At 46.4% G+C, this 16,906-nt stretch overlaps 1 protein-coding gene across 2 annotated transcripts; it reads left to right on the top strand.

Moving 5' to 3' along the window:
• Positions 1 to 10,160: 10,160 nt before the first annotated feature.
• LOC125536661 (uncharacterized) lies at positions 10,161 to 14,805 on the top strand. Of its 2 annotated transcripts, none has more exons than XM_048699906.2 (2): positions 10,161 to 11,522; positions 13,813 to 14,805. In XM_048699906.2, the coding sequence occupies exon 1, from the start codon at positions 10,241 to 10,243 to the stop codon at positions 11,519 to 11,521; it is 1,281 nt and encodes a 426-aa protein (XP_048555863.1). In that variant the 5' UTR covers positions 10,161 to 10,240; the 3' UTR covers position 11,522; positions 13,813 to 14,805. The 2 variants fall into 2 exon arrangements, with proteins under 2 accessions (XP_048555863.1, XP_087399709.1); XM_087543583.1 differs by having other exon boundaries at positions 10,161 to 11,530.
• Positions 14,806 to 16,906: the final 2,101 nt, after the last annotated feature.

Raw genomic sequence — 16,906 nt, 5'->3', positions numbered from 1 at the left:
TACCGGCAAGTCTATTTACTCGTTCCGTAATACATCATCCCGTAACTAACTCATTATTTACAATGCTTGCAAGGCTTATAGTGATGTGCATTACCGAGTGGGCCCCGAGATACCTCTCTGACAATCGGAGTGACAAATCCTAATCTCGAAATACGCCAACCCAACAAGTACCTTTGGAGACATCTGTAGAGCACCTTTATAATCACCCAGTTACGTTGTGACGTTTGGTAGCACACAAAGTGTTCCTCTGGTAAACGGGAGTTGCATAATCTCATAGTCATAGGAACATGTATAAGTCATGAAGAAAGCAATAACAACATACTAAATGATCAAGTGCTAAGCTAACAGAATGGGTCAAGTCAATCACATCATTCTCCTAATGATGTGATCCCATTAATCAAATGACAACTCATGTCCATGGCTAGGAAACTCAACCATCTTTGATTAATGAGCTAGTCAAGTAGAGGCATACTAGTGACACTCTGTTTGTCTATGTATTCACACATGTATTATATTTCTGGTTATTTCAATTCTAGCATGAATAATAAACATTTATCATGAAATAAGGAAATAAGTAATAACTTTATTATTGCCTCTAGGGCATATTTCCTTCAGTCTCCCACTTGCACTAGAGTCAATAATCTAGATCACATCGCCATGTGATTTAACATCAATAGTTTACATCACCATGTGATTAACACCCATAGTTCACTTCGTCATGTGATCAACACCCAAAGGGTTTACTAGAGTCAATAATCTAGTTCACATCGCTATGTGATTAACACCCAAAGAGTACTAAGGTGTGATCATGTTTTGCTTGTGAGAGAAGTTTAGTCAACGGGTCTGCCATATTCAGATCTGTATGTATTTTGCAAATTTCTGTGTCAACAATGCTCTGCATGGAGCTACTCTAGATAATTGCTCCCACTTTCAATATGTATCTAGATCGAGACTTAGAGTCATCCAGATCGGTGTCAAAGCTTGAATCGACGTAACTCTTTACGATGAACTTTTTGTCACCTCCATAGTCGAGAAACATATCCTTATTCCACTAAGGATAATTTTGACCGCTGTCCAGTGATCTACTCCTAGATCACTATTGTACTCCCTTGCCAAAAACAGTGTAGGGTATACAATAGATCTGGTACACAGCTTGGCATACTTTATAGAACCTATGGCTGAGGCATAGGGAATGACTTTCATTCTCTTTCTATCTTTTGCCGTGGTCGGGCTTTGAGTCTTACTCAATTTCACACCTTGTAACACAGGCAAGAACACTTTCTTTGACTGTTCCATTTTGAGCTACTTCAAAATCTTGTCAAGGTATGTACTCATTGAAAAAACTTATCAAGCGTCTTGATCTATCTCTATAGATCTTGATGCTCAATATGTAAGTAGCTTCACCGATGTCTTTCTTTGAAAAACCCCTTTCAAACACTCCTTTATGCTTTGCAGAATAATTCTACATTATTTCCGATCAACAATATGTCATTCACATATACTTATCAGAAATATTGTAGTGCTCCCACTCACTTTCTTGTAAATACAGGCTTCATCACAAGTCTGTATAAAACTATATGCTTTGATCAACTTATCAAAGCGTATATTCCAACTCCGAGATGCTTGCACCAGTCCATAGATGGATCGCTGGAGCATGCATATTTTGTTAGCACCTTTAGGATTGACAAAACCTTCTGGTTGCATCATATACAACTCTTTCTATAATAAATCATTTAAGGAATGCAGTTTTGTTTATCCATTTGCCAAATTTCATAAAATGCGACAATTTGCTAACATGATTTGGACAGACTTAAGCATCGCTACGAGTGAGAAAATCTCATCATAGTCAACACCTTGAACTTTGTCAAAAACCTTTTTCGACAAGTCTAGCTTTGTAGATAGTAACACTACTATCAGTGTCTGTCTTCCTCTTGAAGATCCATTTATTTTCTATGGCTTGCCGATCATCGGGCAAGTCAACCAAAGTCCACACTTTGTTCTCATACATGGATCCCATCTCAGATTTCATTGCCTCAAGCCATTTCGCAGAATCTGGGCTCATCATCGCTTCCTCATAGTTCGTAGGTCTGTCATGGTCAAGTAACATGAACTCCAGAATAGGATTACCGTACCACTCTGGTGCGGAACATACTCTGGTTGACCTACGAGGTTCGTAGTAACTTGATCCGAAGTTTTCATGATCATCATCATTAACTTCCTCACTAATTGGTGTAAGCATCACTGGAACTGATTTCAGTGATGAACTACTTTCCAATTCGGGAGAAGGTACAATTACCTTATCAAGTTCTACTTTCCTCCCACTCACTTCTTTCGAGAGAAACTCCTTCTCTAGAAAGGATCCATTTTTAGCAACGAATATCTTGCCTTCGGATCTGTGATAGAAGGTGTACCCAATAGTAACTTTTGGGTATCCTATGAAGACGCACTTTTCCGATTTGGGTTTCAGCTTATCAGGATGAAACTTTTTCACATAAGCATTGCAACCCCAAAGTTTAAGAAATGACAACTTTGGTTTCTTGCCAAACCACAGTTCATATGGTGTCGTCTCAACGGATTTAGATGGTGCCCTATTTAACGTGAATGTAGCTGTCTCTAATGCATAACCCCAAAACAATAGTGGTAAATTGGTAAGAGACATCATAGGTTGCACCATATCTAATAAAGTACGGTTACGATGTTCGGACACACCATTACGCTGTGGTGTTCCGGGTGGCGTGAGTTGCGAAACTATTCCGCATTGTTTCAAATGAAGACCAAACTCGCAACTCAAATATTCTCCTCCACGATCAGATCATAGAAACTTTATTTTCTTGTTACGATGATTTTCCACTTCACTCTGAAATTCTTTGAACTTTTCAAATGTTTCAGACTTATGTTTCTTCAAGTAGATATACCCATATCTGCTCAAATCATCTGTGAAGGTCAGAAAATAACGATACCCGCCGCGAGCCTCAACACTCATCGGACCTCATACATCAGTATGTATTATATCCAATAAGTCAGTTGCTCGCTCCATTGCTCTAGAGAACGGAGTCTTAGTCATCTTTGCCCATGAGGCATGGTTCGCAAGCATCTACTGATTCATTAATCAAGTGATTCCAAAATCCCATCAGCATGGATTTTCTTCATGCGCTTTACACCAATATGACCTAAATGGCAGTGCCACAAATAAGTTGCACTATCATTATTAACTTTGCATCTTTTGGCTTCAATATTATGAATATGTGTATCACTACGATTGAGATCCAACAAACCATTTTATTGGGTGTATAACCATAGAAGGTTTTATTCATGTAAACAGAATAACAATTATTCTCTAACTTAAATGAATAACCGTATTGCAATAAACATGATCAAATCATATTCTTGCTCAACGCAAACACCAAATAACATTTATTTAGGTTCAACACTAATCCCGAAAGTATAGGGAGTGTGCGATGATGATCATATCATTCTTGGAACTACTTCCAACACACATCGTCACTTCACCCTTAACTAGTCTCTGTTCATTCTGCAACTCCTGTTTCAAGTTACTACTCTTAGCAGCTGAACTAGTATCAAATACCGAGGGGTTGCTATAAACACTAGTAAAGTGCACATCAATAACATGTATATCCAATATACCTTTGTTCACCTCGCCATCCTTCTTATCCGCCAAATACTTGGGGCAGTTCTGCTTCTAGTGACCAGTCCCTTTGCAGTAGAAGCACTCAGTCTCAGGCTTAGGTCCAGACTTGGGCTTCTTCGCTTGAGCAGTAACTTGCTTGCCGTTCTTTTTGAAGTTCCCCTTCTTCCCTTTGCCCTTTTCTTGAAACTAGTGGTCTTTGTCAACCATCAACACTTGATGCTTTTCTTGATTTCTACCTTCGTCGATTTCAGCATCACGAAGAGCTTGGGAATTACTTTTGTCATCCCTTGCATATTATAGTTCATCACTAAGTTCTAGTATCTCGGTGATAGTGACTTGAGAACTTTGTCAATTACTCTCTTATCTGGAAGATTAACTCCCACTTGATTCAAGCAATTGTAGTACTCAGACAATCTGAGCACATGCTCACTGGTTGAGCTATTCTCCTCCATCTTGTAGGCAAAGTACTGTCAGAGGTCTCATACCTCTCGACACGGGCATGAGTATGAAATACCAATTTCAACTCTTGGAACATCTTATATGCTCCATGGCGTTCAAAACATCTTTGAAGCCCCGATTCTAAGCCGTTAAGCATGGTGCACTAAACTATCAAGTAGTCATCATATTGAGCTAGCCAAACGTTCATAATGTTTGCATCTGCTCCTGCAATAGGTCTGTCACCTAGCGGTGCATCAAGGACATAATTCTTCTGTGTAGCAATGAGGATAATCCTCAAGTTACGGACCCAGTCCGTGTAATTGCTACCATCATCTTTCAACTTTGCTTTCTCAAGGAAGGCATTGAAATTTAACGAAACAACAACACGAGCCATCTATCTATAATCAACATAGACAAGCAAAAAACTATCAGGTACTAAGTTCATGATAAATTTAAGTTCAATTAATCATATTACTTAAGAACTCCCACTTAGATAGACATCTCTCTAATCCTCTAAGTGATCACGTGATCCAAATCAACCAAACCATGTCCGATCATCACGTGAGATGGAGTAGTTTCAATGATGAACATCACTATGTTGATCATATCTACTATATGATTCACGCTTGACCTTTCGGTCTCAGTGTTCCGAGGCCATATCTGCATATGCTAGGCTCGTCAAGTTTAACCTGAGTATTCCGCGTGTGCAACTGTTTTGCACCCGTTGTATTTGAACGTAGAGCCTATCACACCCGATCATCACGTGGTGTCTCAGCACGAAGAACTTTCGCAACGGTGCATACTCAGGGAGAACACTTATACCTTGATAATTTAGTGAGAGATCATCTTATAATTCTACCGTCAATCAAAGCAAGATAAGATGCATAAAAGATAAACATCACATGCAATCAATATAAGTGATATGATATGGCCATCATCATCTTGTGCTTGTGATCTTCATCTCCGAAGCACCATCATGATCACCATTGTCACCGGCGCGACACTTTGATCCCCATCGTAGCATCGTTGTCGTCTCGCCAACTTATTCTTCTACGACTATTGCTATCGCTTAGTGATAAAGTAAAGCATTACAGGGCGATTGCATTGCATACAATAAAGCGACAACCATATGGCTCCTGCTAGTTGTCGATAACTCGGTTACAAAACATGATCATCTCATACAATAAAATATAGCATCATGTCTTGACCATATCACATCACGACATGCCCTGCAAAAACAAGTTAGACGTCCTCTACTTTGTTGTTGCAAGTTTTACGTGGCTGCTACGGGCTGAGCAAGAACCGTTCTTACCTACGCACCAAAACCACAACGATAGTTCGTCAAGTTAGTGATGTTTTAACCTTCTCAAGGACCGGACGTAGCCACACTCGGTTCAACTAAAGTTGGAGAAACTGACACCCGCCAGCCACCTATCTGCAAAGCACGTCGGTAGAACCAGTCTCGCGTTAGAGTACGCGTAATGTCGGTCCGGGCCGCTTCATCCAACAATACCGCTGAACCGAAGTATGACATGCTGGTAAGCAGTATGACTTATATCACCCACAACTCACTTGTGTTCTACTCGTGCATATAACATCAACGCATAAACCGGGCTCGGATGCCACTGTTGGGGAACATAGTAATTTCAAAAAAATTCCTACGCACACACAGGATCATGGTGATGCATAGCAACGAGAGGGGAGAGTGTTGTCCACGTACCCTCGTAGACCGAAATTGGAAGCGTTTGCACAACACGGTTGATGTAGTCGTACGTCTTCACGATCCGACCGATTAAGTACCGAACGTATGACACCTCTGAGTTCAGCACATGTTCAACTCGATGACGTCCCTCGAACTCCGATCCAGCCAAGCTTTGAGGGAGAGTTCCGTCAGCACGACGGCGTGGTGACGATGATGATGTTCTACCAACGCAGGGCTTCGCCTAAGGACCGCTATGATATTATCGAGGTGGACTATGGTGGAGGGAGGCACCGCACATGGCTAAGAGATCCAAGAGATCAATTGTTATCCCTATGGGGTGCCCCTGGCCACGTATATAAAGGAGTGGAGGAGTGGGATAGGGTCGACCCCTATGGCGCGCCCTGGAGGAGTCCTACTCCCACCGGGAGTAGGATTCCTCCCCTTCCAAGTAGTAGGAGTAGGAGACAACAAGTAGTAGGAGTAGGAGACAAGGAAGGGGAAGAGGGAAGAGAAGGAAGGAGGGGGCGCCGCCCCTCCCCCTAGTCCAATTCGGACTAGTCATTGGGGGGCGCGTGGCCTGCCTCTCTCTCTCCCCTAAAGCCCAATAAGGCCCATATACTTCTTCCCCCGTATTCCCGTAACTCCTCAGTACTCCGAAAAATACCCGAACCACTCGGAACCTTTCCGATGTCCGAATATAGTCGTCCAATATATCGATCTTTACGTCTCGACCATTTAGAGACTCCTCGTCATGTCCCCGATCTCATCCGGGACTCCGAACTACCTTCGGTACATCAAAACACATAAACTCATAATATAACCGTCATCGAACTTTAAGTGTGCGGACCCTACGGGTTCGAGAACTATGTAGACATGAACGAGACACGTCTCCGGCCAATAACCAATAGCGGAACCTGGATGCTCATATTGGCTCCCACATATTCTACGAAGATCTTTATCGGTCAAACCGCATAACAACATACATTGTTCCCTTTGTCATCGATATGTTACTTGCCCGAGATTCGATCATCGGTATCTCAATACCTAGTTCAATCTCGTTACTGGCAAGTCTCTTTACTCGTTCCATAATACATCATCCCATAACTAACTCATTAGTTACAATGCTTGCAAGGCTTATAGTGATGTGCATTACCGAGTGGGCCCCGAGATACCTCTCCAACAATCGGAGTGACAAATCCTAATCTCGAAATACGCCAACCCAACAAGTACCTTTGGAGACACCTGTAGAGCACCTTTATAATCACCCAATTACGTTGTGACGTTTGGTAGCACACAAAGTGTTCCTCCGGTAAACGGAAGTTGCATAATCTCATAGTCATAGGTACATGTATAAGTCATGAAGAAAGCAATAGCAACATACTAAACGATCAAGTGCTAAGCTAACGGAATGGGTCAAGTCAATCACATCATTCTCCTAATGATGTGCTCCCGTTAATCAAATGACAACTCATGTCCATGGCTAGGAAACTCAACCATCTTCGATTAACGAGCTAGTCAAGTAGAGGCATACTAGTGACACTCTGTTTGTCTATGTATTCACACATGTATTATGTTTCCGGTTAATACAATTCTAGCATGAATAATAAACATTTATCATGAAATAAGGAAATAAATAATAACTTTATTATTGCCTCTAGGGCATATTTCCTTCACCTCTCTTACCAGGAAATGTCTCCTAGTGCTTCCACTGAGCCATGGTAGCTTGCTACTGCTCCGGAACACTTAGGCTGGCCGGCATGTGTCCTTCTTCGTTCATGTGTCTGTCCCTTCGGGGAAATGTCACACACTGTTTCTTTAAGTCCTTGTAGCTTGCTACGACTTGGGTTCATACGTTGATGACCAACACGTTCGTTGCTGGGTCATGTATGTCTGTCCCTGTAAGTTAGTGCCACCTTGGGTTTACGACTAGTCATGCTGGCCCGGGTTCTCTGTCATATGGATGCTAGCGACACTACGATATACGTGAGTCAAAAGGCGCAAACGGTCCCGGATCAGGTAAGGTGGCACCCGTGGGGATACCGTGCGTGAAGTCGCAAAGTGATATGATGTGTTACATGCTAGATCGGTGTGACTTAGGATCAGGGTCCTGACATATTACCAATGTCAAAGGGGATGTTAACAATAAGCACATATGCAATATCTATTTTCTAAACCAACCATAGCATTTTTAAACAATTATATTGCTAAGTGTGTAATGCAAATATGGGTTCAACATGATCAAAGTAGGTTGCTTGGCTAGCTCAGCAAATTCTTCAAAGTCTTCTGCTCCTTCTTCGAATCTCTTAAGAAAATCATTATCTAACATCAGAGACATAAGGATAAAGCAGAAACAAGCCACCCAAATAAGTAGTACAACCAAAGTGCTCAATTATTTTTGGAACCCATGTCTCTAGAATGGTCTTAAATTTAGAAACGGGAATCAACTGATTTGGGGTTGTGGATATTTAAATATGAATTTTCAAAGTTCGCTGTAATTTAGAAAAATATAAACATTGTTGTGCACACCAGGCCGAATAGATCCGACCCAGTTAACAAATGCATGCTCAGAGCGGCATTTAACAGAAAAATGCTGATGAGCTCAGGTGGGCTCAACCCAGGTGCACAACGCTGTGACAAAGGGCCATGTCGAAGGCATAACAACATAAGACGCCTTTAGCCGAAACGGCATGCCCGTGTATTGGGGCGTTTAAACTTGATGGCTGGGGCCCAACCATCACTAAGAGAGAGAGAGGGGGGGCTGGCAGGATGGTAGGTAAGTCCCACATGTCATCACCCACCTCGTGACTCCGACTAGGCGCTTGGGCTTACTCACCGAGGGCGATGCAGGGCATGACAAAGGAAATGGAGGGCACAAAAGGCTCCAAGGGGCTTGCGCACATCAGGTAGCGGTGGAGGTGGTCGCCAGCAGTGAGAAAATCGTCGATGGCAAGGGTCCCGTGTGGAGGCGTTCGACATTGATCAGCTTGTTTCTGAGAGTTCCTTATTTGGTCCTAATTAGAACTTTTCTTTCCTATTTTGCCCTAAATAATTTTCTTCTTTATTAAACACCACCTCTACATTTTATGCCTTTTGTGACACTTCGCCTATTCCATCAAAGACACGTCCCTTTTTGCATTGATGAAACTACCCTTGATTGTACAACAAGGAAAAATGGTTGAACAAGCCATTGGGCCCAAATCCCTCCTCTTCCCATGCCCCCTTACACTTGTCTTCGCCATAGGAGCACATAAGCAAGGGGGGCCCTCTCCTCCTCCAACCCGACAACCTCCCGCCTTCCTCCTTCCACCTGGTCGACACTGATGAGCGTTCCGCCTCATGGTCGATGGCACCGGTCCAAGCTAGACTCCCACCTCTTCACCCACTCTTTGTTTCGCCAACACCCACCCTTCTCGTCATCGACGTCACTTCTCCGCCTGCCCTCCTCGCAAATGCAACCTATCTGTTTGCTGTGATTGATGTCTATGTCGACACATCCTTTGTGCAGCTTCAACCTTGACTTGAAACTTCGATGACGACGACACACATAATCTACCCCTGGCTGACGGTGGTGCCCAGTACGGTTAACGTTGGCGTCAGCGAAGCACTATGCTCAGGGTGCGCGCAAAACAATGCCACGATGGATGGTGTGAGGCGGCGATGGGTGATTAGGTTAGTTGAGCGCGGCATGGCATGACACGGTGAAACACGGCTCCATGTTGAGCATGGTGCACCATGTGGTGGTAGCCCATAACGCTCAAGGGGACAACGTCGCATGGAGACGACATTGCACACGGAGGGATGGTTCATGGATCGGCGTTGGTACGAATAAGCGCAACATCGAAGAAGGGTAGCACCAACTAGTGTTGTTGCCCAGCGCTTCTTGCCGCCCGCCTCCTTCTCGCAGTTGTTGCTGGTGCCCGCTCACCACCTACACCGTCGATGCCAATGTGCTACTGCATGAGATAGATGGGAGGTGGGAGATTTAAGAGAAATTGTGTTGAATACTTATGTTCTTCTCTTTTTTCCAATATATTCAACCATGTCTCAAAAGTGGTCTGAGGGGTAAATGTGTCTTTTCAAGTATCACTTATAATGACTAAATGGATGGAAGTTGCGAGAAAGAGATAAAATTTAGAGGCAAGGTCAAATATGGAAGATATTTATTAGGTCAAATACCGAAGCATAATTTTAATTAGAACCAAATAAGACATAAAATTTAGAGGTAGTGCCAAACATGGAAAATAATTATTAGATCAAATAGTGAAGCAGAATTTTAATTGGAACCAAGCAGGGAGGAATTCTCGTTTATCAAAATAAATAAATAAATAAGGATGATTTTTCTTTTTTTATAAAGCAAAACGACACCCGAGAGACAGTCGCCGGGGAACCTGAGCTGGGTTACAGACAGAGCTCCACAACCCACCGTCGGCCGCTCGCTCCCCCACCACATCATGGCCTCACAATTACCTACTCCGCCGCCCCCCGACGCAGACGACCCTCCGTCGGCCCCGAACTCCGACGCCCCTCCGTCGCCTCCACAGCTCCAGGTCTCCCTCCCAAACGATATCCTGGAGGAGATCCTCCTCCGCCTCTCCACCGCGGCCGACCTCGCCCGCGCCTCCACCTCCTGCACCTCATTTCGCCACGTCGTCGCTCCCCGCTCCTTCGCGCGCCGCTACCGCTCCCTCCACAAGGTCCCCGTGCTCGGCTTCCTCCGTGCTGACTTCTACGCCGCCCAGTCTCCGCACCCCTCCGCCCCGGCCGCCAACGCCCTCGCGCAGGCTGCCGACTTCGCCTTCAGCTTCCTCCCCAACCCCGCCTGCTGGAGCCCCCGTGACGTCCGCGACGGCCGCGTTCTCTTCTCCGCCGTCTCAGTCTCCGAAGGTCGTGGCGACTTCATAGACGCCACCTCCAACACCTTCGTGGATCTCGTGGTCTGTGATCCCCTGTCCCGGCGCTACATCCAGATCCCACCCGTCCCTGAAGACCTAGCGGACTCCGTCCAGCACTGCGGCATGTTAGATTTCGAGCCCTTCTTTGCTCCGGCCAGTGACGACGTGCGGGAGGATGAATCGTCGTTCAAAGTGATCTGCAAGGTGCTGTGCGAAAACAAGATTGCTGTCTTCATCTTCTCTTCACACACTGGTAAATGGGTTAGTATTCAACACCATGGTTTGGGCGCTTTGTCCAATGAAGTTGTGGATGCATTGTATGCACGCTGTGGACTACATCGGCGCCATTATGCACACGGTTGTTTCTGTTGGGTGTTAGAATGGATGGACAAACTGCTCATGCTTGACACACGTGAGATGAAATTCACCATTATAGATCTCCCGCCCAACAGTCATGGGGGAAGGCTCGCCATTGTGGAAGCAGGAGAAGGTATGATTGGGTTGTTAAATATTGGTATGCGCACGTTAGACTTCTACTGTAAGGTTTGGCGAAACAAAAGTAAAGGCACCAAAGAGTGGCAGCACAGCACGATAAACCATCCGTTGCCCAATTATCACTGGTGCATCATAGGTGCGGATGAGGAGTACTTACTCCTAAGAGGGATTTCACTAGATTGGCCCTGGTTTGGAAGCTCTTCACAGCAGAGACCGGATATAGAGTATTTTGCATTGGAACTCAAGACATTCCTGCTTGAGAGGATGTATGTGTCAAAGAACAAAATGATGCATGCTCACCTGTATCGAGGCTTCCCGCCATTATTGTCTCCACCAAGCATATGAGGTAGTAAGGTTGCTACTGCAAACTTCCTTTGTGTTTTTAGCAGTCGATAGTTACTTTATGTTGTTGATATGCTTTGCCATCCTTCTTGTAAAGCAAGTCAAACCAGGGAATGCAATCATGATTGTTTCTTGTGCAATAAACTAGCTGTTCTGAAGACTGATTTTTTGCACTAGTTGTTTTAAGGTTCGCAACAACATCACTTGTCGTAGATTACTGCCATAGCGCCTATATGGCAGTTATGCATGTTTCTTTTTGAGATCCCAATTATGCATGTTATGTGGACCAGCCCATCAAACGTGGAGTCTTACCCCTTAATTAGTGTCTTAGTTGATTAAGCATCTTTGTTAGGAAAGAGTCGAGTCAGTTTTTGAGACCGTGTTAGAGCTTGAATAGAGTTACTGACTTGTTGGTCAAGTCTTGTCTATTATATAAAGGGGCCGACCCCTTTCAATAAAGCAGAGAAGAATATTTTCGTTTACTTTTATCTACTTTTGAGTAATTAGGGTTAGGTCATAGTAGATTCCTCCAATTTGGTATGAGATCCATCTCGATGGCGGGCAAAGAAATCGAGGCTGTGGGGCAGATGAAGATCACCACGAAGCAATTGGAGACCTTCACGCTCCGACGAGGGGAGGACCAGGTGCTCCTCGACGGGCTGGTGCAGCGCTTGACGACACTCGAGCAACGGCTGCCGGCCCTGCCCCCATCTTCAGATAACATGACTGCAACAGCTGCCCATGACGCCACCTCTGGGCCCCCGGCCCTCCACCCTAGCGACCTGGTGCTTCCCCTCGCCAGCAGCACCTCCGGTGCCCCCTTCTCCAGCGTGGCCATCGCCGCCGCCGCCTCTACCGCCTTCATGCCTCCACCTGCCAACCGATTTCGTGACGTTATGGCTGCACCCTCCTCCACAACCCATCTATGGACCCACCTCGCCCATCACCTCCCTTCTGCCCCTACTTAACAATCACCTCGGATTAGGTTCTGGTTCAGGCATGCCTTGCTTCCACAAGCTTGGCTTCGCGACATATGCTGGTTCGGTCAATCCTCTTGGTTCGCTAAATAGGTGCGAGCAGGAGGCTGACAAGGTCTGAGCTGCAGCCTACCACCTCACCAATGACACTCAGTTCTGGTACTTACATCTCGAGGGCGACTTTGGCATGCCAACATGGGAGCAGTTCAAGGAAGCTTCCCATGTTTAGTTTGGGCCGTCACTTCGCGCCAATCCTTCGGGTGAGTTGGCACGTCTGCCGTTCACTTCCTTGGTTGCCGACTACACCAGCAGGTTTCTATTGCTCATGTGCCACAACAATGAGCCATTAACACCGTCCCAACAACGGCTTCTGTACACAGCAGGGCTGCCTGATGGTCTTCACATTGACGTCGAGCTTCGGTGGCCATCTTACCAACATACTGCCATCTCCTTCGCCAAGGCCTATGAGCAGAAGCATTTCTCGACAACAATGCCATCACACCAGCCCTCTGGTCCTACAGGGCCCTTGTGCCCCTCCAATCTTCCCGCGGCCAACGCAGCTACAATACCTTCCCCGCCAGCGCCACTACCACTTATTCTGTTGTCGACCATTCCAGAGCCAACCCCGCCACGGCAGGTTTGGCGCTTCACTCCAGCTGAGTTAGAAGAACGTCGCAGCCAAGGCCTTTTCTTCAACTGTGATGAGATTTATGTTCAGGGTCAGCGGTGTGCGCGACTCTTCTTCATCGAGGCTGATGACGACGACCAAGAAAGCTCCACATCTGGTAGCACCCAAGGCTCCCTGGGAGGCAATTGACAACCTACAGCCACAAGAGTTAAGGGAAATAAGCTGAAATGACCATCTCCCTGGGCTGTACTGGTATCAAGATAGCGTATTCATGAGAGTAATTGGGTTGGGGTTTCAGGGAAGTGTTTAGGCAAAGTGCATAGAAAGTTGTAAACCGGCCTATATTTTGGGTCCGAAAATAGTTGTGGTATGGCCCATATTTGTTAGATTTGTTTCCGACATAGTACTAGCTACACATACTTTTCTTTGGTTTAATTCCAACAAAAACATTTTTCGTGGCTTTGATATTTCTTGTAGCACATAATTCTTCCATGAAGAGTAAGTACCATACATAATTAGGAAAGAATTTGGTTAAATTGATTTTGCAAAAATACATGCGGTCATTTTGAAAACTTATCTTAAAGTTTGTGGTTGGAGCATTCGGATAACTATAGCATGGTTCAAATAGATATGATTCCTATTAGTAACTCTAATCTGTGGTATTTGTGCTCTCCTGACACATTCTGCAGGACATCTCGAGGGGAGAAAGCACCGTGGATATCAGCATCTGTACGATGGCTTTACTGTAGAAGAATACATCGGTTGCTACTGACACTGAGGTTACTGGAAACTAAGGTGTTTGGGAAAGGTTGAAGTTCAGTAGTGGGATTTGCTCGAATTGCAGGAAATTCAACTGGTGTATGGTATTTGTCGGGGCTTCCTAAAACATGATCTAATCCTCTATGCAGAAGAATTTACTTTTGGTGGTCTGGTTCATTCCAGGAACATGGATGTTCGGAAGGCCAAATTGCCTCCCAAATAAGATCTTGTGGGCTTGCCCCATAGCACTAAAAGACGGCATTCCGATAGCAGTTCAAGTTGGCATATAGACACCGCCCAGGAAATGATTAATTTTCTTTCCGTGAAGTGAAGGAGAATGCTAATCACAGATCTTGATTTGTGGTCTAGCTTAAAAGAAATATTTGTTTGGGTTTCCATTGAACTTTCTTTTATGAGTTGGTTTCACCAGGGAGGGGAACCTGGTGATTAATCATGGTGTTGGGTTTGGGATGTGTAACCTGGATTTTGTGGAGGGTTTGGAATTAAATGCCTATGGGGGTCGACTAATCAAGGCCGTGTTGCATCAAGCTGCTCAAGGAGAAGAAAAATGTCTTGGAAGACAGGAGGTGGCCATCTGATCATGGCGCTATCTTCTTGATCTCATGGTGTTAGTCTGATTTTGTGGTGTGGTCTTGTTCTGTACTCTGCTGGTAGGGTTGTTGTTATATTCTGTTTTGATGCTCGTGTGTTGTGAGTCTGCCATGTTCGGTGAGTGTCACCATCTTCCTTGTATCTGCGAGCATGTTTCTTATATACTTCAAAAGCTCAGGAGTTTTTTTCCCCATTTTGTCTAAGACATCAGCTACTATCGGTTGTCTACTGGCTGTGATGACATCGATGTGTAGTTTGATTTGTCCTGTACAAATCTGAATAGATAAATAAATTGAATCTGTTTATAACCAGCTTATGTCTGCCCTCCCATTCTTGTCCAAGTTCTTGTTGTTACTCTGCTAATCGCCACCTATGATCGCGGGGGATGATGTGGCTGCTATGGATGGTCAAATTTGACAATTTGATAATATCTTCTGTTGGAGTAAGAACTCCTAAAGTGTTGGTAGATTTGTGGAATACAGAAAGGAATCAAGACTGGTTCGTCGCTGCCTTTCATTTGAGATAATTGTCCAATAACTGGTGTAAGACAAGTCGTTTTTTTTTGCGAAATAAGATAAGTCGTTTCGTAGAGCAGCTGCAGTCAAGTACATGCATCTTTCTAACCTATGTGCTCGGAATAATCAGCGAGACAGTGAATAGTATGAGGGACATTGCTCCTCTCTTACCTGTCATTCGCTAAGAGCTAACTCCAACGTGCCGATCTATTTTGTCCGCGCGTGTTCATTTGGGTCGTGGCGGACAAAAAAGTCAGACCAACGCGCCAAATCAAATGGACGCGTGTCCGCTTTTCGTCCGTCTGCTGACCCATTCGTTGGCCAATTTTGAGCCTCATTTACGTCAGCGCGGACACGAGACGGCCGCGCGCGCCGCGTGCCAACTACTCCCCTGGCCCGCCAGTCGGTGGCAAAGCGTCCACCATTTTCCTCCACTTATCCAAAAACCCTCCCGCCCGGGCGCGCTCCCGACCGCTCGCCATGGACGATGCCCTCGATGCCGCCGCAGGCCTCACCCCCATTGCCTCGTCCGCCATCACCTCCGTCCCCTCCGGCAAAGGCAAGCCCCACGCTCCCCGCAAGACCGCCGCGGCGCCCAAGAAGAAGAAGCAGCCGACGCCCGAGCAGCGGGCCACGGAGTCGGCGAAGAGTGACGACCGGAGGCATGCGACGGACGCAAGGGGCGAAGCAGCGGCGGCCGCCGCCCTCGCCGCCGCCGCGCAGCAGGAGGAAACCAACGCCCGCGCCGTGGCGGTAACAAGGGAGGCCCTGATCTACCTAGGGTTAAACCCTGGCAGCACGGGCTCAGCAACGCCGCCGTGGCCGTGGCCAGCACCGGTTTGTCCGCGTTTCCTCGGATGGTGCTGCCAGAGTCGCCCCGCGAGTCGGCGACGCACCCGGTTCTCGGCTTCCATGTCTACCCGCAAGCCTCCCAACTCTTTGAGGAATGTCCGCCGGAGGTGAGCGTGGTGGCACCTTCCACGCCCGCGCCTATGCCCATCGACCTCAACGCCGCGCCGGTGGATGGCGCCTCATCATCCAGAGGGCCGAGGAAACGCGCGCGCGAGATGCCAGCCGACGTGCTCCCCGGTGCCCACAACCTGTTCGACAGAATGCTGGCGGCCGGTGACGACGAGACGGCCAACCGTTTCATGGAGAGCAACATCTTCGAGGGTGGTGCGGCGGCCGCTAGCTCCACTAGCAGTGCCGCCGCTGGCTATGATCCCGACGAGACCCAAAGCCAAGACGCCCGAGAGCCGTTCACGCCGGCAACCTATGATCAAGTGCACGACGCCTTCATGGAAGATCGGGTCAGCCTAGATGGCTTCCCTACCGACCACGAGTTCCTGGAGGACTACGACCTCGAGGAAGAGGATGAAATGGACATCGACGATGAGCCTTTGTTCGAGGAGGAGCTCGCCAACCAAGCCACCGGGGCGAAATCGAAGCACAAGAGCAAGCGGACGAAGGCATACCCGGCTCCCGAGGACAAGCTCCTTTGTGAGTGTTGGAGGGACATTGGGAAAAACCCCAAGGTCGGCGCCGAACAAAAGGCATCGACCTTTTGGATTCGTGTTCATCGTGAGTTCCATGAGCGCAAGAAGTTTGCGCCGTACCAAATGCATAACATGCGCGGGTGGGTATTCATTTCGAAGCGATGGAGGGTGATACAACAAGAGTGGAACAAGTTTTGTGCCACCCTTGAGAGCATCAAGGCACGCCCCGTGAGTAGCATCGGCATGCAAGACATGGTATGCATGCGGCCCTCTTCGTTTCCATTCCCGTTATGCTTGCATGTTCATTTGCATATCCATTTGCCCATATGCTTGCATGCTATTCATTTGTAGGCATTCCAAGCTTTGGATCCATTCAAGGTCCAACATTAAGGCAAGTCCTT

The sequence above is a fragment of the Triticum urartu genome, chromosome 2A (assembly GCF_056163025.1).
Source record: "Triticum urartu cultivar PI428250 chromosome 2A, HENAU_Tu73, whole genome shotgun sequence".
In the NCBI taxonomy this organism is placed as follows: Eukaryota; Viridiplantae; Streptophyta; class Magnoliopsida; order Poales; family Poaceae; genus Triticum; species Triticum urartu.
Note: the sequence above shows the minus strand (reverse complement) of the source record. Positions and strands in the feature narration are given on the sequence as shown.

Coding starts and splice junctions, on each gene's coding strand:
- LOC125536661 (XM_048699906.2), top strand. CDS start 10,241: ATGGCCTCACAATTACCTACTCCGCCGCCCCCCGACGCAGACGACCCT.